Source organism: Lepidochelys kempii, chromosome 4 (genome assembly GCF_965140285.1).
Source record: "Lepidochelys kempii isolate rLepKem1 chromosome 4, rLepKem1.hap1, whole genome shotgun sequence".
Taxonomy (NCBI): Eukaryota; Metazoa; Chordata; order Testudines; family Cheloniidae; genus Lepidochelys; species Lepidochelys kempii.
The window spans coordinates 79,034,187-79,061,364 of record NC_136383.1 but is presented as its reverse complement, the minus strand read 5'-3'; the positions used below and the strand labels follow the sequence as shown (position 1 = coordinate 79,061,364).

Here is a 27,178-nt window from a genome sequence, read left to right as displayed (position 1 = left end):
CCCCCGGCTCATCACTAGGTGTCAGGGGACAGCTCATTCAGACCTTGCTTACAAATCATAATTTGAAATTATAAGGTTGGCCAACATTGCCAAAACGAATGCACCAACATTGCCAGAAAAAACAAGAGCAGTGTGATGACGCTTGTCTTTGTTCATACTTTTCAAACCTATTATACTTTTTCAAGTACAAGTATTTTATCATACACTATATATGCTTTTAAAGTGTGTATTAATATTTCAATTTCAATTCAAATTTCCAACCAGTGACTAAATTGGCAACACTGCGTAACTACTAGTTGACCACTGGTGGGTACTGGGGAAATTCAGGCAGGGTTTACACCCCCACTGGGTGTGTGTGCAGGGAAATCCCTGTTGGTGAGTGAGGGTAACAGAAACAGGGTCCAGCACATGTTTGCAAGAGATAAGGGGAAGACAAGTGTCTGAGCACAGCACTGTAGCCCCTGAAGAACTGAAATCAACTAACATATCCAGCCCCACAGGTGAAAGCGAGGCTACAGCCCCAGGTCCAACACGTACATTTTAATCATAGTCCCAACAAAGCCCAGACCAGGGAGTTATAGTCATGGTTACTGGGATAGCACCACAGGCAGATAAGATTGAGCATTGTGTATTACACTGGGAGCCTGCTGAGGGAGTGAAGAGTATACTCACAGGCCTCTGTGCCGAATGAACAAAATGCCTATTTTTAAATGTGACCTGGCTTCCTCGTTCAGTTTTGTATTGCTGCCTGCCTGATGTATAGCGTAAATCAAAGGAGGTTGTAAAGAGGTTGTTAAAGAACTGAGCAGGAGAGGTAAAACAATGACATAAGCCAGCCTTTCAAATACACAACTTCAAAGGAGTTAAGATAACAAGGATTGGGGCAAAGAAGTTACCTATCTGGCTCCACCCAGGCTACCATGGGGTACTCTTTCCCAAGACTAAGCCTGGGATCAAAGGGAATTCTAACACCTTAAAGACCCTAGGAAAGAGAGGGGGTTTGGGTGACCTGGGAGAGGCTACCCGCTATGTCAGTGAAAAAGCTGATAGGCTGGGGAGACTCACTTAGCAACAGAGGGAGCATGCTGCAAAGCAGTGCAGGCTGTTTTTACCAACTCAGAAATGGGGAATAAGATAGACCTGCCTGAGAGATGGCTACAGAGATTAAGTTTAGATAAGGCAATGTGTTTGTAGAACTCGTTTGATACCTCAGCCCTACGTGCTTGGCCAAAGAGGATGGTCTTGCAATAAGTCCTGATGGTGGTCAGACTATGGCTTAGCCTAGGCTCCTCTGGAAGTTAGTTCCACCAATGAACACCCTCAATTCAAGAATGCTTTATCTTTGGATCTTATGCACTTCACCCTGGGCTTTGTAAACTTCTATGTCCCCAAGGAGCACACTTGCCTGGATGGATTACAGGTGGAAATGTGATCACTGATGTAGCTGTGTCTTGATCAAGACCAAGGCTATGACCGGGAACTGGTAGACAGCGCACAGGAGTGATGTGCTCATGGAGGAACAACTCATTCAGGAGAGGGGTGTGTTGCACAAGTTGGAGCCTCTGCATTGCTTCCACACTCTCCTGCAAAAAAAAAACCTTTTACACTTCACATAGAGGGCACAGGAGTCATTCTACAACAAATTGCTTGTTACAATCATCACCTCTGAAATCCACCAGGCTATGGTAGATGGGGCTCAACATATCACAGAAGTATAGATAGCATTAAACTGGAGAACAGAATGGGATCTGTCTACAGAAGACTAGATTAATATGTCATACCTGCTTAACATTAGAAAATGATATTTATCAAGTATTTTTCAGATTTATCAGATTGTGTTTTTATGCAGCATCTTATTTCTTCTAGCCCATCCCTCTGCCAGGACAAGATTGTTGGCGTCAGTCTTTGTTAACTTTTAAAATGAAAAATTATGAATCTGCTTTAATCTTTTGCTTTTGGTGAATATAAACGTTAAAAACTCAAACATGATATTCTCTTTTGTTTCTAAATAAACTTGTGTTGTGTTGCTGTGCACTGTTAAACAATTACCTTGTTTCACTCACCTGGTTATCTTCACCCCAATGTTGGGCAAAGTGATGCATTTATGTATCTAGTAGGGTTGTCAAGCGATTAAAAAAATCAATCATGCTTAATCACGCTGTTAAATAACAATAGAATACCATTTATTTTAAATATTTTTGGATGTTTACTACATTTTCAAATATATTAAATTTCGATTATAACACAGAATACAAAGTGTACAATGCTCACTTTTAATTACAAATATTAGCACCGTAAAAAAAAGTATTTTTCATTTCACTTCATACAAGTACTCTTTGTCATGAAAGTGGAACTTACAAATGTAGAATTATGTACAAAAAAACTCATTTAAAAGTAAAACAATGTAAAACTTTAGAACCTACAAGTCCACTCAGTCCCACTTCTTGGTCAGCTAGTCACTAAGACAAACAAGGTTGGTTACAATGTGCAGGAGATAATGCTGCCTGATTTTTGTTTACAATGTCACCTGGAAGTGAGAACAGGCGTTCGCATGGCACTGTTATAACTGGCATTGCAAGATATTTACGTGCCAGATGCACTTAAGATTCATATGTCATTTCATGCTTCAACCACCATTCCAGAGGACATGCTTCTATGCTGATGATGGGTTCTTCTTGAGAACGATCCAAAGCAGTGTGGACTGACGCATGTTCATTTTCTTCATCTGAGTCAGATGCCACCAGCAGAAGGTTTTTGATGGTTTGGGTTCTGTAATTTCTGCATCAGAGTGTTGCTCTTTTAAGACTTCTAAAAGCATGCGCTACACCTCGACCCTCTCAGATTTTGGACGGCACTTCAGATTCTTAAACCTTGGGTTGAGTGCTGTAGCTACTTTTAGAAATCTCACATCGATACCCTCTGTGCATTTTGTCAAATCTGCTGTGAAAGTGTTCTTAAAACAACCAACATGAGCTGGGTCATCATCCAAGATTGCTATAACATGAAATATATGGCAGAATGGGGTTAAACAGAGCAGGAGACATACAATTCTCCCCCCAAGGAGTACAGTCACAGATTTAATTGATGGGTTTTTTTTTTTTTAAAAACGAGCATCATCAGCATGGAAGCATGTCCTCTGGAATGGTGGCCAAAGCATGAAGCAGCATACGAATGTTTAGCGTATCTGGCATGTAAATACCTTGCAATGCTGGCTACAAAAGTTCCATGCAAACACCTGTTCTCACTTTTAGGTGACATTATAAATAAGAAGCAGGCAGCAGTATCTCCCATCAATGTAAACAAACTTGTTTGTCTTAGCGATTGGCAGAATAAGGACTGAGTGGACTTGTAGGCTCTAATGTTTTACACTGTTTTGTTTTTGAGTGCAGTTATGTAACCAAAAAAAATCTGCATCTGTAAGTTACACTTTCACGATAAAGAGATTGCACTTCAGTACTTGTATGAGGTGAATTGAAAAATACTATTTCTTTTGTTTATCATTTTTACAGTGCATATGTTTGTAACAAAAAATAATATAAAGTGAGCACTGTGCACTTTGTATTTTGTGTTGTAATTGAAATCAATATTGAAAATGTAGAAAATCATCAAAAATATTTAATAAATTTCAATTGGTATTCTAATGTTATAAGTGTGATTAATCGTGATTACTTTTTTTAATCACGATTAATTTTTTTGAGTTAATCGCATGAGTTAACTGCGATTAATTGACATCCCTAATATATAGCCAAACTGCTCTCAATTACATCTGTGCAGCTCCCTGGAAGACAAGTTGTGTGGTTGTAAATGAAAGCAGGATTTGTCCAATAGACAAGAGACACTACACTTTAGAGTAAGATAGCCATCATTAGCATCACAAAGTCATAATTTTTCTTTGGATAAAAACATATGAGGCCAAAGGTAGCTGGAAATAAATGTGACTCTTTCTGGAATTCTTAAAAAAATGCTTTGGAAACTAAAGTAAGTATTGCACTTAGGCATACTTTATCACTGCGATAACCAAGGAAAGTTGTAATTTTCAAATATCAGCAAACAAAAATATAGAATTGAAAGGATATATAGGCAAGAAACGGTCTCTTCAGAACCATATTCAAGTCCCAAAAGAAAATGTATCACTTGAAATAAAGGGGAATCTCACAGTGACCTAAAAAAATTATTAAGAAACTGGTCATCCCTCGTGACTCCTACTCAGACCAAGCCAGAAAAAACAATATGACCTCCCCCAGGGCATTCTTTCTTTCTGATCTTAATTCTTCAATTTGATTTAACTTTGCTTGTGGTCTTCAGCACGGTACCAATGAGTTTTTCTGACAATCCTAAACAATTAAGGGCCTATATATTGAAGAAAAACAAGTGCTTAGGTGAAGTTCCCTGAAATTACTAAGGAGAATGAACTGCCAGGCTTGTATGTAGGTCCAGCAGACTCCATGGGGGAAAGGGTGGTCCCATTGTCAGAAGGAGCAGTTCTGACTACTCTACAGCATAAAGCCAAGAGCACAGTTTTTCTTTTATTTCACCAGAGAATTTGGAAGCTATGTAGAAAGGAGTGTGTACAAACCCAAGCTTATTCACCTTGGCATGAAGGTCCTGACCACCAAAGCTCCTGGATCATTGAGATTGCTGCAAGACTTTCTGTACCTTGATGCTATCAGTTGTACCAAGCAAGTAGATCTGAATTGTGAGCTCCCCATATCATAGTTCAGAAAATTTGGTAAGAGACCAGCATCCAGGTAGCAATTTTTGAAACACAACTGGACTTAAACAAAACAACAAAACCCACTTACCTTCCTGCCAGGTGGCTTGCCCTATTGCACAGAGGAAGGCGATGTGGTATAAATATCCCAAAGCTCTTCAGAGACTGGAATTTTAGTCATCGTTACTCAGCTATAAATATACACCGAGAAGTTTGGCAGAAGAACGTATTGCAGGAATACGAGGGTAGTGAGGGAAATGAGGGGGAGGATATAAATGACAGTGCTGATGAAAGGCTGAGGGTATTTAGACACCTTCACATTTTTTAAATCTCAAATCCCGAGCGGCATTTCACAAGACACCTAATGGCAGGAGCTCCTTTCCTGAAGCTATGGTTCAGTTCACCTCAACTGAGCTATTTCAAATTAGCAGGAGGAGTGAAAAAGAGAAAGGGATTGAAGAAAGAGGAAGTTTGTACAAAAAGGATGAGATTTTGAGAGACGGCAAAGGAGAAAAAATTCAATTTAAAGGGGGAAGTAGGGAACATCTAGAGTCAAGGAAAAGTAATAAAAGAAAATACTAATGGGGAAAATAAGATGCTAAAGGGAAGCAGAATCAGAAGATAATTTGGAAGAGTGAGGAAAAATGGAAGAGATACATTATAGAAAAATCAGTTTGTAGGAAAACTCAGAAACTGAAAATGGTAAAGAGACTCAGATACAGTGGGGCACGTGGAGAGAAGGAAGGGCTCACTGTACATTTTAAAAAAGTTACTGGGTTGAAACCACTGTGGCCAGATAAATTGATTCTGAACCAGGTTAACTGAAATCATGTTTAGACAGAGACCAAGTCTCCTGATGAGATGCCAGCCAGAGTCTGCTCTCTTTAGCTGCTGTCCACATTTAAGCTCCTAGGCAGAAGTAATCTCCTGATATGGAGAGCTAGGGAGACACTCCATGCTATGTCTCTATGCTAAGGGCCATCCCAGGTAGGAAATCTATGCTTAAGAATCCAGGGCTCCAATTAAAGAGCAAGAGAACATAGTTGCTCAGCCCACCCATGGCCATAGGCTTGGAGCTATTGTTAAAGTGACATTGGGCTATCTGTGCATAGCCACATGGATGGGCAGTAACCAGGGATCAGTGGCCAGAAACCTCTTTATCCCCACAACACTCCACTTGCCTCACCCTCTGCCCCCTTGCTCCAAACAGGCAGGGGCAGCCAAGCAAGGAACAGCCAGAGCTAGGCACCCAGCTTCAGGCTAACCAGAGCAGCCCCCATCAAATTGCAGGAAGTTGTCAGATGGCCCTTCCAGTCCAGGCCAAGCAGCAGCCAGCAAGACAACTGAACCACATCCCTCCACCCACTCCAGGAGCAGCAGCAGCCAGCGGCAGAGCCTCAAGCTGCCACCGAGTTCTCACAATGCCACTCCAGGGAGATGGCAGAGCATAGCAATCCCTTTGCTTCTAAAGCTCATTCCATGCTGCATCCTTGTCAGGTTTACAGTTCTGCTAATCGGGACACTGGCCACCATATCTGTAAAGTAAAGCATATTCACATATGCAAATTAAAACATGAAGATATTTGCATGAAGTCTCCAGATTTCTGAACCTTCAGCTTGAACAGGTATGAAGCAAGTTCAAACACGGGTTTCCAAATATAGTTCTAGGATGTGTGTATAAAGGGCCTGGGAACACAATCTAGGTTTCCTCCTAGACAATGGCAGGTGAAATCACAGACTAAGAGGTGAAAAGCTATCCCGTGAAGTCCTCCAACACTACAGAAACCAAACCAAACCAAAGAAAAACCAGAAGAGAGGTACTTCAGAAAAAACAAAACAAAAAAACCCCCCAACAACCCCACAACATACCTGGGCCAAATTACTGCTGCGTAACAGTAATGGGGCTACCAGTAATGGGGCTACCTACTAGACTGTAGGACTGATGATTGGTGGAGCGATTACTGAGGTTGCTTTGCCTACAGGCCACTCAGAACATGGCTCGATGTAGGGCATATCTATATACCCTTTTTTGGAGAAAGGATCAGCATTAGATGAGGGTTAATTAAAATGTATCAGCCAACCCCTGCTGAAATATGACCACTTTTCCTAGTCTAAAAATATTCTTAGGGATGAGATTATGAAAAGCAATAGGGAACAGATGGATGGGTGAAAGGGTGCAGTTTTTCTGGCACTATAGAAAAGAGTATTTGTAGTATTTATAGTTGTATGCATCACAGAGAATTGACAAGTCAAGGAACTGGGTGCCAGAACCCATTTCAAATAGAAACTCTTACTTGATATCCAAAACATTAATACGTATTGCTTTATACCTGACCTTGGGGCATGTATGAACATTACATCAGGCAAATGGTGGTTGTTTTGGTAGTCAAGACAAGATTCCCGAGCCAACCCAAAACATTTGGGGTCAAAATCTCTCCATAACCCTTCCTCCTGCCTTTCCTGGGAGGGCAGGAAAATGGCATATGTAAATCTTGTTTATGATTTGTCAAGACTGTTTCCATGCACAATGTCATCTGCACTTCACCAAAACAATCACCTTGCTAGTGGTTCTTCCTCTCCACTGTCTGTGTACCATGACCTTCTCTGGCCCACACAGATGGCGAAGGGGAAAAAAAGGAAAACTGAAATTTGTCTCCAGTTGACTTTACAATGCTTTAAAGGATTTTGCATTTCATAGAAGTCTGATCCACCTTAACTATATTCTTGTAAATTCAATTATAAATATGTTCACTCTAGTTGCATTAGCCTGTATGTCCAATTCAAATTGGGAGTTTTAAATCCTATACTTATGTTTAGTTTTCACCCTTGCTTCTCTATTACTAGAAAAGATCATAGGGATTTCATTCAGTATCCATGAAAATATCAAGCTACAATTACCTTTGTTTTTTGAGATGGCAAATTTGTTATGCACATTTTACTAAATGAGGGCGAAAAACACGGGATGAAACTTAAGAATACATGTACCCTCCACATCCCTTGAAGGTGCAAAAAAACCCACTGAAAACATATAACCAAATGTTATTTAATATCTTAAAAAGTAACACAATCCAAAATGGATATTTCACACAACACTACGTAAACAACATGTACACAATATTACCATATGGAGGGACTTTCAAATATATAGACTTACAAAAATCCCTGTCCTTTTCTCCTTTAAATTATTACACTAAGCATGACAAGTAATCATCATTTACAGTATGGTACACTGACACAATAAAAACCATGTTACAAATGTGCTGTTATAAATCAGTAACATTAGGGAAGACATTTTATGAACTGTAATTATTTCATATGAAATATTATACAATATAAACAGAACATCCATCTTGGATGACCTTTACAGCAACCAGAGACCAAGTAATTTTTAAAATTTATTTTCAGTGCAAACACATTTATACAAGGCAGTCTTGGCTGCAAAACTCCCTTCTAATATACAGTAAGTCCCACTTGCATTTATTAACTCATTTAAACCTAAAGCGACGGTCACATTCAGACACTCACAGAAAGTTACCTGCAGAATTATGATCCCTTTAAACGTAAGTCTCCTCTATGTATAAAAGTAACATCTGTGCCAATTACTCTAAGAGCCCTGTTCAGACCTTTCATACTTTCACATGGGCATCCTTTGGGTGGCTCTTATCCACTGTACAGCTTGATGAGTGCATTATACTGAACAGAGATTTGCCCTTCCATTGTGCAAAACAGATGGTTGTGCATTAGCATCCAGGCTGGGAGGGTGGGGGGAGGGGGCAGGAGGTTTGCTGATTGTGCATTTCTCTACAGATTTCATATACAGTCATGGGAGAAACACCTGTTTATTCAACCAAAGTCCTATTTTCAAATCCAAGTGTGAGTGGCCTTCTGCCTCTTCTACATATTCTTCCCAGGGAAGGGAAACAAAAACCCTCAGCTCAGAACAAAGCTTCAATGGAGTTAAGGATGGAGTTTGAGCTTAGTTACCTCAGTGTAAATCAGTAAAGTTATTCCAGATATACGCCTGTGTAACTGAAGTAAAAATTTGAAATGCTGCTACCAAAAAAAAAAAAAAAAAAAAAAGTGATAATCCCATTCTCCTTTCACACGAGTGGCACTTCAATAATTCCAGCTGGGCATGTTGTATATAAACAGGAAATCCTGATGCCTTAATAAACTACAGACTAATTAAATTATGTGCGTTATTATGGGTTAAGTATATATGTTTAAAGGAATTAAGTAAAAAATTGCAGCATTTCTCTTTAATACTATACTGTCTTCTTCAGAGGAGCAGAGAGGATTGTCAACTATGGTGTGCCACTAGATTAAAAGAAGATTCTTACTCAGTATAGCAATTTGAAGTATCACCTTGGGGAAAGCCCTGTAAAATGTATTTGAAAAACAAGTTTTTGTTAAAATTGACTTTTCTAAAACCACTATTGGCAGCAGCCCTATTGCTGAAATGTGAACATTTTTGGCACTTCCAATATCAAAGTCCAGTGCAGGACTATAGTTTCTCTCCTACTTTAATAACTGTAACACCTCCGAAGAATATCCTTATAGTATAAACATTAAGCACTTTGGTTAAATATTAAAACATTAAACCTACTGTCATGACTCAAATTAAATAAAGAAACTGTTTGATAATCACATTGTTGACTCTGTGTGATCTTGGACATGTCACTTAACCTTTCTATGTTTCAATATGTCAGTGAGTTAAATAGGGATAACAAAATTTGCCTACCTCACAAGCTTGTGAGGCTTAATGGTTTGCAAACAGCTTTGAGATCCTCAGGTAAAAGGCATGAAATATAAGTGCAAAATATTATTATAGTTTATTATGGGCTCCAAATACTGTTTATGATCCGACTTTTTCGAAAAATAAACTACCATCACCAGCAATAAGATCGAGGTTTTCATCAAAAACGTTGTTTTCAAATAGATTTTACTGTTTGAACGGGGGTGAGGATTGCTTTCTACCATGTGGGTGTTTACATTGCTCTGCTGAGTCAAATGGATACTATTCTCATTTTTTAAAAAAAATTAAAATATGTACACAGGAAAATTGGCTCATCTAGTGATATTAATTTACATCCGAGTATTGGGATTCTGTATGCTTGAATAAATTCAGGGTTTGTACATAAATTAGAGCTGCTAAGGTGAAGCTTACACTTATTTTCCTTGGTTTTTGAAATTTTCTAGTTTTAAAAAAGGCAACTTGTAATTGGCTATTACTCTACAGCTAACCCCCTTTTTATTGGAAGTCTGCCCAGGTTCTTTGCAGGATGGGCACCTCTGTATACACCTTACTTAGGGACCCTGATACTAATCTCAATAAAATCAATTAAAGTTTCATCACTAATTTCAATGGAAGCAAGCATCTGAGATACATGGGATTAGAAAATGAAATGTGCATTCTTTAAATGACAGCTGGATAGCACACAGGTCCTGCCATTTAAGAGAAGTTCTGATTTGATATGTTGGCATAACTGAAGGCAGAATAGGGCCCAAAGTGTTTGAAGGTTGACAAAAAAATACCTGGTATGTCTTCTGTAAAACTCCAAACTGCCAATCATATTTCATATACTGTAGGTGTTAATAATCTGCTAAATTACAACTATCATTTTCAGAAGGGTAGCGTGTTAGTCTGTATCAGCAAAAACAATGAGGAGTTCTTTGTGACACCTCAGAGACTAAGGCCTGGTCTACACTGGGGACGGAGGGGGAATCGATTTAAGTTACGCAACTTCAGCTACATGAACAACATAGCTGAAGTAGACGTACTTAGGTCTACTTACCGCGGTGTCTTCACTGTGGTAAGTCGATGGCTGACGCTCCCCCATCGACTCCGCCTGCACCTCTCACTCCGGTGGAGTACCGGAATCAACGGGGGAGCACTTGGCGGTTGATTTATCGCAACTAGACTAGATGCGATAAATCGACCCCTGCTGGATCGATAGCTGCCCGTCGATCCAGCGGGTAACGTAGACAAGCCCTAAGACTCTAAGGTGCCACAAGAACTCCTCGTTGTTTTAACTATCGTTTTGACTTTCTACCAAGTAAAAAATTTAGCAATAATGGCAAGACCATGGAAGGTATTAGGCTTCCGTTCACTCTTAACAAAATTATGTGGCCTCATCAAAATCTCAAATTATTAAACTGAAAGCTAAATTTAATACAGGAAAAGGAAATCATGGCAATGAAAACATAATGACTTTGTATGCAAGCACTGATACACAAGAGAACACCATGACCTAATGATACCGAATTTTTTTAACCTTGCTTTTTACAAAACACTTTTTTCATGTTGCTGCATTTCATCAAATTCATGGAGGTAGTTATAGATGTAAAAAAAATTACCATAAAAGTAACATGTTGTATTATAATAATACATATTAAAAGTGTGCAAAATGCCAACAGATTTGTGTTGACCCTTTAAAGTTGACACAACACAGAGATTCAACCTAATCTAATTCTGTAAACCTTTAAATTGTGAGAAGAATGATAGATAAGCAACCATGTAATACAAGGCTATGATTTCATTGAAGGAGTAAGGTGACACAAAGCACTCAAGCTCCACTCCCATGGTTTTGTTACCAGAACCTCACAATGGAATTTCTTTATATTTCACCTGTTGATTTTTTTAAAAAAAAATTCAAGATCAGAATATTTCTATTTGAAACTTCTGCTTACATTCCATATTCTGAGAGTCACATTAATACCAGTAGTATGCCATGTTAACATTAATATGACATTTTATTTTGTCTGCTGGACTATGGGAACTTTCAGAAATCAGAAACTATACAGTTTTTAAGTAGATACTATGATATTTCTCTGGAAAGATGTCTTCTGTACAGTCAACTACCTGTATAAATTTTAGTAAGTTTATAACAAAGAAAATGTTTTCCCCAAAAAGGTAAAGTTTGTCTTTTCTGTTCACATTTTAATACTGCAATTTGTACTTTCAGATAATCAGCTATAAGTTAAGATATTGTTCAAACATTTTTATTTACTGAATTGATACATACTACTAACATCAGAGCATATCTCAGAAACAAAAATCACAGTCAGCCACTGTATCATATATAACGACGCCTCACAAAAAAGACTCAAGTCTGCATGTAATAAGCAATCCTGAAGTTACATATTTAAGCAATAAGATGGGACAGGCAAAGTATTATTGGGTCACGAGATGGCTTGGAAGGCATGATAAGGCAGGAGGCTAAGTGACTTTAACCAACCAAGAAGCACAATGATTTCCCTTATGTGCACTGAAAGATCTTATTGCTCTTATGAAATGGAATGTAGGCATAGAAATAAGGAAAACAGTTAGAATATAGACATAGGTTCTGTATGATATACCTGACAGAATCAGAAACCAATTGTGTCCAGAGTTATAAAGCCATTTCATAAATATGTAAGCTATATCCAACTGTGTAATATACAGCTATATCTTTACTAAAGAATTCTGATGACAATACAGAACATGAGTGAAGCAAATGGTTTATACAAGTTATACATGTCACCAGAAACTGAAGAAAATGTTGGTTTTTAATATGTGCTGTTGGGTGTAATATCTTGGGTACCAATAAAAGGCAATGTAAGTATTTACATTGCTGAACATCCTTCTTAACGTTTTCGTTTTTCTTCCAGTTCTGATAAAATAGCAAATGTGGGCACTTTTGGAGACAGTTTGCTGCAGTAAATGTTTGCATGTGTAACAGAGCAGAACTTGGCCCTTTATACCTAAAAATTACGTGTGGAGTTTGCCTATCTGTAAGAGTTACTCTGGAGTAATCAAGTTAGCATAAATTACTTTGGAATAACAATTTAAGGGAGTACAAATAAGATACACCACGCCTGCAGAATTAGGATTTCTCGATCAACCATATGAACACATTTAATTTCAAATCATATATAATTTTAAAAGCTATACATGTCCATAAAATGCTGAATTGTAAATAACGCCCATTGACTAAAAGGCCTGAAGTTTATAATTCTCTAAATTTCTCCTTTGATAACCACTGCAATGCACGCTATTTTCAACAGCCTAATTTAGGCACTCTACTTAAAAGCTATATAAAATAGAATTATGTCCTTCCATTAGAAAGAAATCAGCTCTTCAGGCCATGCTTGTCATTTGTATCACAAAGAACTTCTCTTTTGTTCAAATAAATTTGTTATTCTGATTTTTATATTAACAGCACGTTGGAATATCAGACGTGCCACACCAATGAGATCACCTTCCTTAAACATTTGATTTATACTAAAAAAACCTGTTACGCCTTTTCTGTCACTATTTGCTTTGCCTCAGTCATAGTTAGACTTCCCCTCCTTTCACCTGGATTCAAAGGCCTTCAACTCTGTTTGCAATTATGGAAGGTTAACATAGTAAGTTTTAGACAAGCATCTCATATACTTTTGAAACAAAAAAATAAAATACAGCAATTCTCCCTTACCCACCCCACATACTTAAAACATGCCCTCTTTTGACTTGCTTTTATAGATTCCTGCAAAATCGTGTCATGAAAACTCACAGTGAAAATGACTGATGTATAAATAATTCACAGATGGAGCTGAGGTCTTTACTAGTCATGTTTGGCTTTGTTTTCCCTCAAGGTGACCTAGCTGTTTATTTTTAGTGGTGGCTCAATTTTTGAAATAAAATGATCAACTCTGTCCGAGTTTAACCACTCACAGGGGGCATCACGCATCTGTGGCATTTTTAAATGGAGTTGGCAACTGCATGGACATTGAAAATGCAGATTACACTTACAGTGTCTAGACTTTCATATATGTGCTCAGTTACAATTAAGTGAAGCAAAGGTGTACATATTATTCCTACTGCTATTCTGTTGCTACAGAGCTGCAGGTGTGGAAAGCAATACCTTGAAATACAAGATTTCTTTGTTGTCCCTACATAGCAGCACAGTTTAAGTAAACACCAAAACTGTGGATGAGATGCTCGTTTTTTCCAAAGATGTAAACATCAGTCCCAGTGTCGTAAACTTTGCTGTATAGGATGAGACAGAAGAGCCGAGGCAGAAGGACTATCAAACACTAGTAACAGAAGCTTGTAGGCAGTTAGCAGGTTTCTGCAGTTTTTCAGCTTCACTTGTTGGAGGGTCTGCAATTGCTCGGAAGTTGAACATTGGACCTGCGCCACCATGTGCAGGACTCAGGGCTGGGTTCTGACGTCTGTTACTCTCAACAATACTTGAAGTGTTGGAAGCCAAGCTCTCGCGAGTACTATAAAGCAAAATAAATGAAATAAACAAAACAAAACAAAACACCGCCACCCCCCATATATCTACCAAAGAGGAAAACTGACTGGGGTGTTTTAAAATGGGCTTCCTGTGTTTGCATGCAGTGTCACATCAATGAAGCATATCAGTTTGATTATTCACATGTTGCTCCAAAAGGGATTGCAAACATACTCACTGGTTACAGGTTATTGCACAGGTATAGTACTAAACAGACCTGAAGTTGTTCCACAAAGTTTGTACATCTGAGCCAATATCAAACATCTGGATTTTTCATTCCGGCAAAACTTCCATGTGAAATAGATCACCTTTCTTTCCAGGCTGGTGCACTGAATCACAGAATAGTTTCACTAAATCAGCCATGTGGCTGAACTGAGCTATGAGAATTCTCCTTTGGCCAGTATTTTTATGCCTCCCCATTATTGTATATGTTTGCACACAGAACATTTCTGGTAGTTCTGACCAAACTGAAGACACTATTTTCCATTAAAGCTGTAATACTTCCAATTATGACACATTTCTTGGAATGTTTTTTAGTTGCTGGCATCAAAGCCTTGAGATTCTGAGTGCCCTCCACTATAAGGACTATCACGATGCAGGATTGGGTCCTTAAACAGCATTAGTGTTGTAATTTCACTATCTAATATAGAAAGTTCTTTTAATGCAAGTAAATTGCTCATCTGTGGGCGTGGCTGTGTGCTCAGCCCTTCTGAAAATCAGGCCATTTAATGAGGTATCTAAATAAGGACAGAGAAGCCTAAACTTGAGCCACCAATTTTTGAAAATAGTGGCCATTGTATTTAAAGTGAGTTCTACTCCTTTTATATTATACCACTTCTTTTATGTTCTACCCGTAAGGACCTTTGGATGAAGACAGACTTTATTTTTAATGAATCATTTGCTCCTGCTATTTATTCTCCACCTATAGCCATAATCCTTTGTTAACAACAATTATTTCTGTGGAGATGAATACAAAACCACGCACAGAGGAATGAATTCAGGTGTGGAATAAACAGAAACAGAACAACTAAGAATCACTGATGCCTTGTGGAAAACTTGTTATAATAGGTACAGTTCTGCTCACCACTGGCCCTCTTCTGCCTTGAGTATTACCCATTTGCTTCAATGGACAATTTACATACCACTCAAGGAGCGTATGACAGGCAGAAACATACACCCCTTCTCATTTTCTGACTTCTCTTCCTAAACTTTTAGCTGGGGATGGACAGATGACTGAAAAACAGCCTTTGTGTTTACAATTCATGAGTTCCTGCTGTTTATTTCTCACATGAAGTCATATTCAATTTGTAACCATCATTTCCAGATTTTCAATAATTTTCAATTTTGATGTCACAAACTGAGCATGACAACATGTATATCCTGAGATTGCCGTCATCCTGCAATGCGAGCTGTGTGTGCAGATTGATGGCAGGGTTGGGTATGACTCCAGGGGAGGGAAAAGCAGCAGGACTGCATGACCTCTTAAAAAAAAAAAAAAAAAGGTACCTGGAGCCAACTTCAGTAGCCGCATTATCAAAATGTAACGGGAGTCTGACAGAAATTTTTCCAGTATAGATGTGTTCAAGAATTCTACAGATAAAATACCTTCGGTGCCTTTTGACTTTAGAAGGAATTCTTTCATTATCAAGATCCTGTTAAAGTGTGTTTTCTTCCAATTTGGCATCCTTTTAAAATATAATTTTCCTTTTATAGTGCTGAAATGGTAATTTTGGTTACTCAGGTGTACTAAACACTCCTGCTTCCTAAAAAGGAACTCTAAAAACGAATTTTTTTATTGTAAAGTGGGAAGAGAATAATGGTATTTTAATTACAATTAAAGGGCCACATTTAGTCTTAACTCCATTTACTTTAATGGAGTTACACTGGGTATGAAATTGACCAGAAGTACCCATTTTAGTCATCTCACAATAAAACTCACTCCTTGGGTACATGAAAGCCCTTGAAATATTCAGAGTACATCCTGACTTTAAAAATAGCTTCCTGACCGTTGTATGTTACTCTTGGCTCATTTTAATGGCTCTTGCCAAAAAGAGATGTTAAAAAGTGGGTAATAAAGGCAGACAAAAAGAGGGATTATACAAGAAACCTAATTTTAAAAACTGCCATTTCTATTTCCCATTTGACTTTATATAAAACTAGTACAGCAGTACAATACACTAAACTTATCTGTTTCATTATCAAGCTAAAAGAAAAGGAGTACTTGTGGCACCTTAGAGACAAACCAATTTATTTGAGCATAAGCTTTTGTGAGCTACAGCTCACTTCATCCAATCCACTTCATTGTTAGTCTCTAAGGTGCCACAAGTACTCCTTTTCCTTTTGTGGATACAGACTAACGCGACTGCTACTCTGAAACCTGTCACATCAAGCTAGTTAAACTTTACGATGGACAGAAATAGAGGTTTCAGCTTCAGTGCAAAGAATGAAGGCAGACAGAATATCTCCTTGAACTAACTGAACTGCAAATCTGAGGTAGACAATCACATGCGTGAATCCTGTAAGCTAGCCAAACAGTAGTATAAGAACTGGCTCATATGCAACCAACCCAGAGGAAAAAAAAAAGCTCTGTATGCCAAATAAGATCAAATTGTTTGGGTGGGAGGTGCAGAGTGCTATATGGGCAACAGTAAGAATAAGCAGATGTGTACTTCCATTTAAAAAATAAAAGATTAATTTGTAAGAATACAATGCAAGTGGACATACTGCTGTTATAGTGGAAAGATGCTAAGCCTCTGCACAACACATGTGATCAATAAAATGGATCGATTCCTAAACCTTCCAAAGTTATATGACCTTGGTTAGCTGCACCAGGTAAAAGAAATGGACACTTACTGTAAACTATGGTTATTTGAGATGTGATGCAGACATGTATTCCGCTTAGGTGTGTGTACCTCAGCGTGTCAGAGCTGGAGAATTTTGCCTAACAGGACACACAGAGGGTGACACTTGCACCTCATGGCGTAGCTCCTCCCCCTTCAGTTCCTTAGCACCAAACACCCAGAGACCAGACTCTGGTGCAGAGGGGAAGGAGGGTGTGGGCCGTGGAAAACACTTTGGCATCACATCTCAAAGAACCACAGTTTTTCAAAGAAACCACGTATCAAATAACCACAGTCATTTCTTCTTCTTCAAGTAGATGCAGCTGTGTATTCCGCTTAGGTGACTCACAATCAGTACCCACCCCAGGAGGAGGGGCTCAGAGTCTGCCTATACAAGAATTGCAGGACCACCCTACCAAAACTTGCATCCACTCTGGAAGATGTGATAATGGCATAATCGTTAGGAAACGTATGTGTGGACAACCATGTAGCAGCCCTGCAAATGTCCAATATTGAGACATCATTGAGGAAAGATATAGATATTGCTTGCACTCTTGTAGAATGAGATCGCGCTGCTGAGGAGGTGTCGCCAAAGTTATCTCATATGCAGTCTTGATACAGGATGTTATCCAATTAGATAGAGAGTCTGTGAAGAGGAACTACAGGCCAGTCAGCCTCACCTCAGTCCCTGAAAAATCATGCAGCAGGTCCTCAAGGAATCAATTCTGAAGCACTTGGAGGAGAGGAAAGTGATCAGGAACGGTTAGCATGGATTCACCAAGGGCAAGTCATGCCTGACTAACTTAATTGCCTTCTATGACGAGATAACTGGCTCTGTGGATGAGGGGAAAGCAGCAGATGTGTTATTCCTTGACTTTAGCAAAGCTTTTCATACGGTCTCCCACAATATCCTTGCCAGGAAGTTAAAGAAGTATGGGCTGGATGAATGGAATATAAGGTGGATAGAAAGCTGGCTAGATCGTCGGGCCCAACGGGTAGTGATCAATGGCTCCATGTCTAGTTGGCAGCTGGTATCAAGCGGGGAGCTCCAAGGGTCGGTCCTGGGGCCGGTTTTCTTCAGATGACACTAAACTGGGAGAAGTGGTAGATACACTGGAGGGTAGGGCTAGGATACAGTGGGACCTAGACAAATTAGAGGATTGGGCCAAAAGAAATCTGATGAGGTTCAAAAAGGACAAGTGCAGAGTCCTGCACTTAGGATGCAACAATCCCATGCACTGCTACAGACTAGGGACCGAATGGCTAGGCAGCAGTTCTGCAGAAAAGGACCTAGAGGTTACATTGGACGAGAAGCTGGATATGAGTCAACAGTGTGCCCTTGTTGCCAAGAAGGCTAACAGCATTTTGGGCCGTATAAGTAGGGGCATTGCCAGCAGATTGAGGGACATGATCATTCGACATTGGTGAGGCCTCATCTGGAGTACCGTGTCCAGTTTTGGGCCCCACGCTACAAGAAAGATGTAGAAAAATCAGAAAGCATCCAGCGGAGGGCAACAAAAATGATTAGGGGGCTGCAGCACATGACTTATGAGGAGAGGCTGAGGGAACTGGGATTGTTTAGTCTGCAGAAGAGAAGAATGAGGGGGGTTTTGATAGCTGCTTTCAACTACCCGAAGGGGGTTCCAAAGAGGATGGATCTAGACTGTTCTCAGTGGTACCAAATGACAGAACAAGGAGTAATGGTCTCAAGTTGAAGTGGGGGAGGTTTAGGTTGGATGTTAGGAAAAACTTTTTCACTAGGAGGGTGGTGAAGCACTAGAATGGGTTACCTAGGGAGGTGGTGGAATCTCCTTCCTTAGAGGATTTCAAGGTCAGGCTTGACAAAGCCCTTTCTGGGATGATTTAGTTGGTGATTGGTCCTGCTTTGAGCAGGGGGTTGGACTAGATGGCCTCCTGAGGTCTCTTCCAACCCTGATATTCTATGATAAAAGACTGCTTGACCCTGAAAACTATCTGCATATGACACAAATGAGGTGAAGCAAAAAACAGTTTAGTCCTGTCCAGACAGCTGGCTAGATGTCACTTGATGTCTGCTTCTCCGGAAATGAATGTGGCTTAGGAAAGAACACAGGTAAATATACTGCATGGTTCAAATGAAACTGAGAAACTACTTTAGACAAAAATTTTGGGCGCGGTAGTAAAGTTACTTTGTCCTTAGAGAACTGTATATAAGGGGGCGCTGCCATCAGAGCCAACATCTCACAGACTCTCCTTGTGGATGTTATTGCTACTCGGAACCAGTGGCTCCGGAACAGGGGAAGGGGGGGGCAGAGGAGGGACCCAGCAGGGCCACAGGCCTCCACTTTTTGAAAGTGGACAGGTCTGGCCCATCCACTTTCCACCAGGGTGCCCTTCCCCCCGAGGCCCCACCTCCTGGCCAGCATGGAGCCTGGCCAGAGAGCCCAGTTGCCCACAATGTGGGGGAACTGAGAGCAGCCCCGTCCTGTGTCATTGCCACCCCTGACCACGGCTCTCCACCCGGCCCAGGGCAGGTGGACATGGAAGGTTCACGATTCTGCACCAGCTTACCGCAGCTGCTCTCGCAGCTCTCTCCAAACCAGCTCCTGCCGTCGTGGGGGGACAGAGAGGGGAAGGAGGGGACCTTGGAGCTGCCACCCGGCCATGGTAAGAGCCGCACAGGCAGATGTGGGGAGCCGCAGACCCTCCATCTGCCCTGGACGGGGACATGGTTGGGGGTCTACTCTCAACAGGCCCCTGACACCATGGACAGATGGAGGATCTGCTGCAGCTCCCCACAGCTGGCCGTGTGGCTCTCATCATGGATGGGTTGTGGCTCCGAGGCCCTGCACCCTGGCCAGAGCCACACAGGCAGCTGTGGGGAGCCTGGGTCCCTGCACCTCCCCTTGATGGAGGAGGCAGGGATGCAGGCAGGGGGCTGCTTTTGCCCCCCTCCCCCTGGGCAAGGGTGGGGCCTTGGGAAGGCAGGGGCCTCCGCGCTCCCCCCCCCCCCCCGCCTTTTGCTAGGAACACAGTTTCATGACACAAAAGTGGAAAGGGACAAGATGTGAGGGGTTCAAGTGGAGGTCCCACTAAAGCCACTAGGACTGTATTAAGGTCCCACAGAGGAACCAGCTCTTGGACTGGAGGATGGAGGCAAAGAAGCCATTTTAAGAATCTTGCTACCACAGCATTGGAGAAGATTGATCTTCTCTGAAGGGGCCAGGGATGAAATGCCGATATCTCTGCCAAATCCACTTCCAATGAAGTGAGCAAAAGTCCAACGACTGAAGGTGCAGCAAGTTCACCAAGATATCCTGGATAGAGGCCAGCACTGGTTTTATTCTGCAGGCCCATGACCACATCAAAAACCGTTTTCATTTCATCGCATAGGCTATTCTGGTAGACGGCTTTCTACTGTTGAATAGGATCTGTTATACAGCCACCAAACTCTGCTATTCCTCCTCATTTAGCCGCAAAGCAACCAGTCCATGAGATGCAGGGAACTGAGCATGGGATCCAATGCGTGACCACGATTCTAAGAGAGTTGGTCAGGATGGAGAGGAAGGGGTATGGGAGGCTGAACTGACAGCGCGAGAAGGTTGGAAAACCAGCACTGTCTCAGATGGGCTGGGACAGTGAGAATGAGCTTGGCTCAATCCACTTTCAGATTGAGGCTGACCTGTGGGATGATCTGGGGAAAAGCATATAGGACAGCCAACTGCTAGCTGAGAAGGAAAGTGTCAGACAGGGAGCCCAGATTGAGGCTCCCTCGAGAGCAGAACAGGTGACATTTCCTGTTGTCTCTCGTAGCAAATAGGGAGATCGTCAGAATGCCCCAAGTTGCAAAGGTGACCTGGAGGATGTTTGTCTTCAGAGACCACTTGTGACACAGGGAAAAATTCCTGCAGAGATGGTTTGCGAGATGATTTTGGACTCCAGGCGCATAGTCAGCTATCTGAGTAATGCTTTCCTCAACGCAGAACTGCCACAACCTGATTGCCTCTTGGCAAAGCATCCTGAAGTGTGTTCCTCTTTGCTTAGTCACATAATACATTGTGGTGGTATTGTCGGTAAATATGTGAACCACTGAGCATCTGATATGGTCCAGAAAAGTGTGACATGCATCGTAGATGGCTCGAAGCTCCAGCATGTTGATATACAATGCGGACTCCTGCTCTGACCATAGACCTCGAACTTTCAGCAACCCTAGATGTACTCCCAAACCCATCAGGAAGGCATCGGAGACCACAGACCTGGTTGGCAAAGGCTGGATGAAGGGAACGCCCTGGCAAACGTTCTCTGGAGACGTCCACCACTGCAAGGAATCCAGGACCAGGTGAAGACAACAGACCAAACTGCCCAGTGGGTGAAGAGTAGCAAGCCATTCATTTTGAAACAACACGGGAGGATAGCTGACAAGAGTGATCATTTGGAACCTCATTTATCTGATATATTGGTTGAGGCTGCAAAGGGTGAGATTGAATCTTACCCTGTAAGTGTATTGAAGCCATTGTGCTCCAGAAGACCTTAGCAGGCCCAAGTAGCCCATTGTTAATGGGGAAGGCAACTCTCCGAGGGGCAGATGACTGTGGGATATCCACTAACTTGTGGGTGTTCTCCTGCAGGAACTCCACATGGATATCTAGGGAAGCGGCTATGTGCCACAAAAGGTCCTGGTACACCTTGAAATCCTCTAGTACCGAAGGGGAGAAAGGGACAGGCACTGTGGAACTGTCCAGGGACAAAGATGGAGTGGTTAACTGTGCCAGAGCTGGATCCTGCTCCAGAACTGACGGGCCTGGGTGGAATGACTCTGGAGGCTCCACAAGGGGAAGGCTCACTGGTACCTGGGCCTGTGGAGAATGGACAGTCCCCATCACAGACCTTGTAGGCGAGATGAGGGGTGGGACCTATGTGACCGACCATGGAAACCCACAGGCATGGATAGGGCACTGGTGACAGTAGGCACTGGGCCAGAGGCGCCCGTCCGAAATGCAAAACAAATGCCAATCTTGGTACCCAGAGAGCTCCATGAATGGCCACCGATGTGGGTTGGATGGTGGGACAGTCAGAGGATGAAAATCCTGACTCAGATTCCAAAAAGTCCCAGACTTCAGGGGATAAAGGAGGAACCAGCCCTGAGGGTGTGAGCAACTGGTCCAACTCACCCATAGCCTAGAATGACGAGGAAGCTGGCGCCGACGGTTGAAACAGTACAGGTTGTTTCTGGGGATGGAAGCGGTGTCGACCCTGAAGTCGGCTGCAATTCCAAAGTAACTGACGGTGCTGAAATGGAGGGCAGTGAGTGCCAGTCACAATTCACAGGGCTGGAGAGGTCCATTGCACAGAGTCTGGTACTGATCCCAATTCTTCTGACTATGAAAGGGAAACCTCAGGGTATAGTGCCAACAGACTCCCAGGTTCAGTGGGCCGCTCAGCCTACGGGGCTATAAAAGATGCAGCATTAGCTAAGTCCTGGACCAAGGGTGAGCTCAGGACAGAAAGGCAGAAGAGGTCCTGATATGCTCCTAGCATGGGAAGAGTCTGTGCTGGCATCGCCCTCATTGGTGTCGGACTCAATGGATGCCCCAGGGCCCCAGAGTCAATGGTATGGGTCTCTGACCTCCTTGCATGGTACTGGGAAGTGGTTGATGGCCTTGCTTCATCCCACACACCGTCATTCACCCTGTGCCAATACACACTCCTTCTGGAAGAGGGAGATGAGTCCCACTGGGACCTGGAGCAGGCTCAGTCAGTCTTATGCTATCTTTTCCTCGGCACACTTGACGGGAAAACAACTCCTCCATCTCTTCAGAGAGGCGCCAGTTTCAGGATGTGATGTGGCAGCACTCTCAGAACCAGAGGGTAACTTCTGATCTGACGAGGGCCTCGGTGCCGAAGCAGGCCTCCTGGCCTGCTTGAGCAGGCGTTGCTTCAGACGAAGATCCCTTGCCACGTTAGTCCGTTTGGTGAACTATCTGCAAATAGAACACCGTTCCCTGATGTGACTTTGCCTAGGCACAGCAAGCACTGCATGTGGGGATCGCTCCCCCACACAGTGGACAATGTTTAAATCCTGGTGAGGGCATCACCAGGGAAATACTTAAACTACTGCTAACTAACACTAAGTACTAAGGGTACTAATTAACTATACACTACTAGAAATGTCAGTAAAAATAAAAGGTTTGTGACAGGAAAACTACACAGAACTCTGCCTCCAGCAACAGGTGGTAAGACGGAACCAAGTGGGGAATAGGGCAGTGCTGACTCGTATAGCAAGGGGAGAAGCTATGGCCACAAGGGGTGAGCACTGCCGCCTACAGGTTCTACTTGGGAAAATACTCTGGCTCCAGAGTGCAGGACTGCACACATCCAAGTGGAATACATGGCTGCATCTACTTGCAGAAGAACCTTAATTACTCTTTCTTCCTTTAAAATTATATTTTTAAATTTTAAATGCTAGAAATAATTATCCCCATTAATGTGTCTTTTAAAAAAATAAATTACCCCAGTGATTTGGTGGATAGTGCAGCATGTAGCTAATTGGAGGCAAAAAAGTAGCTCTAAAAATCCTTGAACCAAGGAGGAATAAAAGTGCCACAGAAGAGTTACCCTCAGCCATGGAGCAGCAGGGGAGATGTGAAACAAAACTGCATTTCATTCCCACAGTAAGGCAGCTTTCCCTGACAGGCCTGCGCTGTGAGACACTTGCTACTGTTTAGTAAGAGGAGGGACAAAGATATGCTGAGGGATCAAGAGGCGGCACAGCACAAAGGGCTAGGGAGAAGCCTAAAGGTCAACCTACATGACTCTCATTCTGAGCCTTTGGGTCAAACTCTGCTCTCAATCACACCATCATCATTCTGGTTTAACTACCAAAACCAAGGGAGTTTTCTTTAGACTGACACCGTTTTAACTGACAGGAGAATCTGGTCATGAGTGTAGAGATCAGGACTCCTTTGCATACGTTCTGAAGCCCCGTACGCCCAACATTTAATTTTTTAATTTTTTTTTTGTAAATTAACAATTTTGAGAAACTAAATCAATTTTAAAACAGAAACAATTATAATTTCCTTTTACCTAACAAGATTCAGATCTTATTTGTTGTAAAAGTGAAGGTGATAAATAACTTAGGTCTACAATAGGATACTGCAAAAGAACTACCACCTGTACACTGTTACTTTGTCTTAAGACTCATTGGTCTGGATTAATTGGTTGGTTTCTAGGATAAACAGTGAGACTCAAGACCCAGTCTACCAGGGCCACGGCTTCCTCTGGGATCAGAGAGGAGAAGCCTCAGTGAAGGATTATTAAACTGGAGATGACACTGTAAATCTTCAGGGTGGGCATATATCAGCAACTGTCTCTTCCCATATGTTTCTAAAACTTCTAACACCATATAGAATCCTTACACTCTTTTCCTAGACGTTACAGGCTAGACACCTCTGTTGATGCACTGTTTGGACAACTTCAGGGACCAAACATCGTTAATACCTTCAGGGCTGTGGTACCTTCCTGAACCTCTCTCCACTCTTCTTCTAGGTAGAAGAGACTGCTCTTCAAATCCTATCAGTTTGGACTGGTGACAGACACGGCTTCAGAAAGAGGATTTAAAAAATACCAGAGAAAAGTATAAGTGGTATCTCTATGTCCCCTAATCACCTATCTGTAATGTCTCAGCCAAAGACACTGTCACTACACTGTATCCGTTCTTCCAGTTTATCTTGCTGATGATATTTTTGAGCCACCCACCCCAATTCTAAATACAACATAAATTAATCTGAAAAAGTGATACAGGAAAGTTTGGGGTGGAGGGACAATGAACCTTTGGCAAAAAGGCAGTGGTAAGATTTGTCGCTGTTGCCTATGTGAGGGAAAGAAACCAAGCCATCGGTCTGGATAGAGGCTTTCTGGAGGCTGCCTAAAAATCGTCTAAAAGAATGTCTGAAACAGTTTAACACAGTCCCACAATTGTTCACCCATACAAAACACAGTAATAACTGAAAACAGAGCATTCTAGAGTGGTCTTTATAATTAATTTTACAGTCCTACCGTGGAGAATTGAACCCGCTGTCTACAGTAATGCTGCTGCTGTCCATGCTGTCCAGTCGAGCTGAATGGGTGGCTCTCTGGCTGCTGCTGTTTTCAGTTTCCTTGGGGGTGAGAAGAGTGAGATTCTTCTCAAACTTTCTTTGCAGATCCCTTTCTTTTTCCCGCTCCAGCAACCACTGCATAGTGCCCACATCATCTCTGTTTTTTTCTTCCTCAGCATTTTTATTTGTTCCTTCCTCTGAGTCATCATCATCAGAAACATTGTAATAATCAAAGGTGGCTTCCTGGTTCCCAGCTGTCTCTTGCTGTCTCTGTGAAACGGGTAAAACTTGTGTAACTGAGGTTACTATAGCTTGTTCAAGTTTCTCACATCTGCCTGGCAGTGTGTCAGAGGGTGTCTTTTGATGGGGTTTTAGTAGGGGCGTACTGGACTTGTGATAATTATTCACAGACAGTGTATTGTGTAGAGGTTTAAAAAGTGTATCTTTGCTAAATATTTCTTTCCTTTTGTCCAGGCTGCTTGATTCAGTGTTATGGTGTTGAACCAGTCGCCCATTTGCGATCACCTCAGAGGTCTGGCCAGCAACAACTGGACCACTACTTGGCCCTTTAGGGGACTCCTCTTTGTGTACCCCAGGTTCTCTGGCTATGTGTTGGGAATGTCTTTCTGAGGGAGAAAGTTTTTTTATTCCTTCTGTTAAAGTCACTGTGTCATGGTCCTCTTTATTTTTCCCCAGTGGTGATGGAGCAGTAAGTACAGTCTCACTCGAAGTGTTGCATTGAAAATAATCATCAATTGCTGATTTTGTTGTGCAGGAGTTGAGCTCACTATAAGATGGTAAATTCTCTGTAGGCTTGATTTGTTCCAATAAGCCACAGGAATTGGGGGTTTCTACATTGCCACTAACTATTTCGGGTACACACACATCTTTATAGTTTGCAGATGAAATCAGAGCCCTTTGATGACTGAGTGACTGTGAAGGCCTTAAGGTACTGTCATCAGTATATGCTTGGCTAGTTGTTGGGTCATTGGGGCTACACCCTTCAGCTACATCTTCAGGTGTACCTAAAGTAGCAGAACCCAGAGGCCCTTTAGAGTTGTCCATCGACCTAGACCTTTCCTTGGCTTTGTTAGACCTCTCGTTCCTTGACCTTCTATCTTGTGTATGGCTGTGGCTTCGATGGACCTTGGAGTGGGAGCTTCCCCTTGAAGGTTCAGGAAAAGGCATCTCAGTTCTTCTTTTGGCCAATTCACCAGATACATCCCATTCTGGTGTCATGGGAAAGTGAGACTCAATCACGCTAGGATTGCTGTGCATGATAAAATTATCTCCTTTGTGTTCTATTATGAAACAGCCTTCCCGTGGGGACCTAGTAAGGGGATCATAGAACTCATACTCTCTTTCACCTGGTATATCCAAATGGGAACCATCTGAAGGGTCTCCTTTGGACACCCGGGTCTTGCTGTGTGACCGAGATTTTCCATGAGGCTTTCTGTGATTCCTGCTCTTTTTGCTTCGCCCACTATGGTGAGCTGAAGATCCAGCTTTGCTTCTTTGAGCTTTTTCTTCTTCAAGTTTCTTCATTAGTGCAGTATGCCTCATTACATTTTCCACAGTCAAGTCTGGGTTAATGCGCCTAATAATCTCCATTTCTACCTCCCTGGGTATAGTGGTAGGGGTGTCTTCATCCCTCAAGGGCCATTCCTCAGGAGGAAACTGGGCAGAGAAATTGGCCAGCTGTTTTGCCTTGTCCTTTTTAAAGCTTAGTCGAAACAATTTTAGTCCAAACTTTTTAGACTGCTTTTCTACATCTTTAGGCTTTGAGAGTGTCTCTGCTTTATAAGAAAAATTTACAGTACTTTTACTTTTTTCACTGGGTGGTACCTGACACAGAGAAGGAGGGCAATATGAGTCTTTACAGTCTTTTGTGGATTTCCTCTGTAGGGTGGACGCATGCATGCTGTGCATGTCTTCTCTGCAACAATGGCAAGAGTCGCAGTGGTTTTTGGGTAAAGTTCGGTCCCTGACGCAGCCTGAGGTGGAGGGAGTTATAGTTCCTTGCTGTGGAGAGGTACACTGAGACCTGTCAGGTATCCTCTCATCCAAATGGTACCATTTACTGTTAGTTCTTATGAGGGATGGGGTTATAAAATAAGTCTGTGGGGTCACGATGAAATAGCCATCTGGAGTTGGATATATTTTCCTCTCTCGTACAAGCATGTTCAAGGTATGCCGAAGAATTTCAGGACTGGGAGTTGGAACGCCTAAAACAACAGTAAATACATATGAGCTACTGTATAATCATGAAAAGTTCTTCGGCTCCCCTCCCAC

The 27,178-nt window shown here is 41.9% G+C and overlaps 1 protein-coding gene across 8 annotated transcripts in view; it reads right to left on the bottom strand.

The window, feature by feature from the left end:
* Nucleotides 1–7,777: 7,777 nt before the first annotated feature.
* Nucleotides 7,778–27,178, bottom strand: part of STOX2 (storkhead box 2) — a 244,525-nt gene continuing 225,124 nt past the window's right edge. For all 8 annotated transcript variants that reach the window (XM_078852521.1, XM_073341767.2, XM_073341761.2 and 5 more), the window contains 2 exons: nucleotides 24,846–27,111; nucleotides 7,778–13,957 (listed from right to left, as the gene is read on the bottom strand). In XM_078852521.1, the coding sequence (XP_078708647.1) occupies nucleotides 13,762–13,957; nucleotides 24,846–27,111 (2,462 nt within the window). In that variant the 3' untranslated portion in view covers nucleotides 7,778–13,761. The remainder of the gene's footprint in view (nucleotides 13,958–24,845; nucleotides 27,112–27,178) is intronic.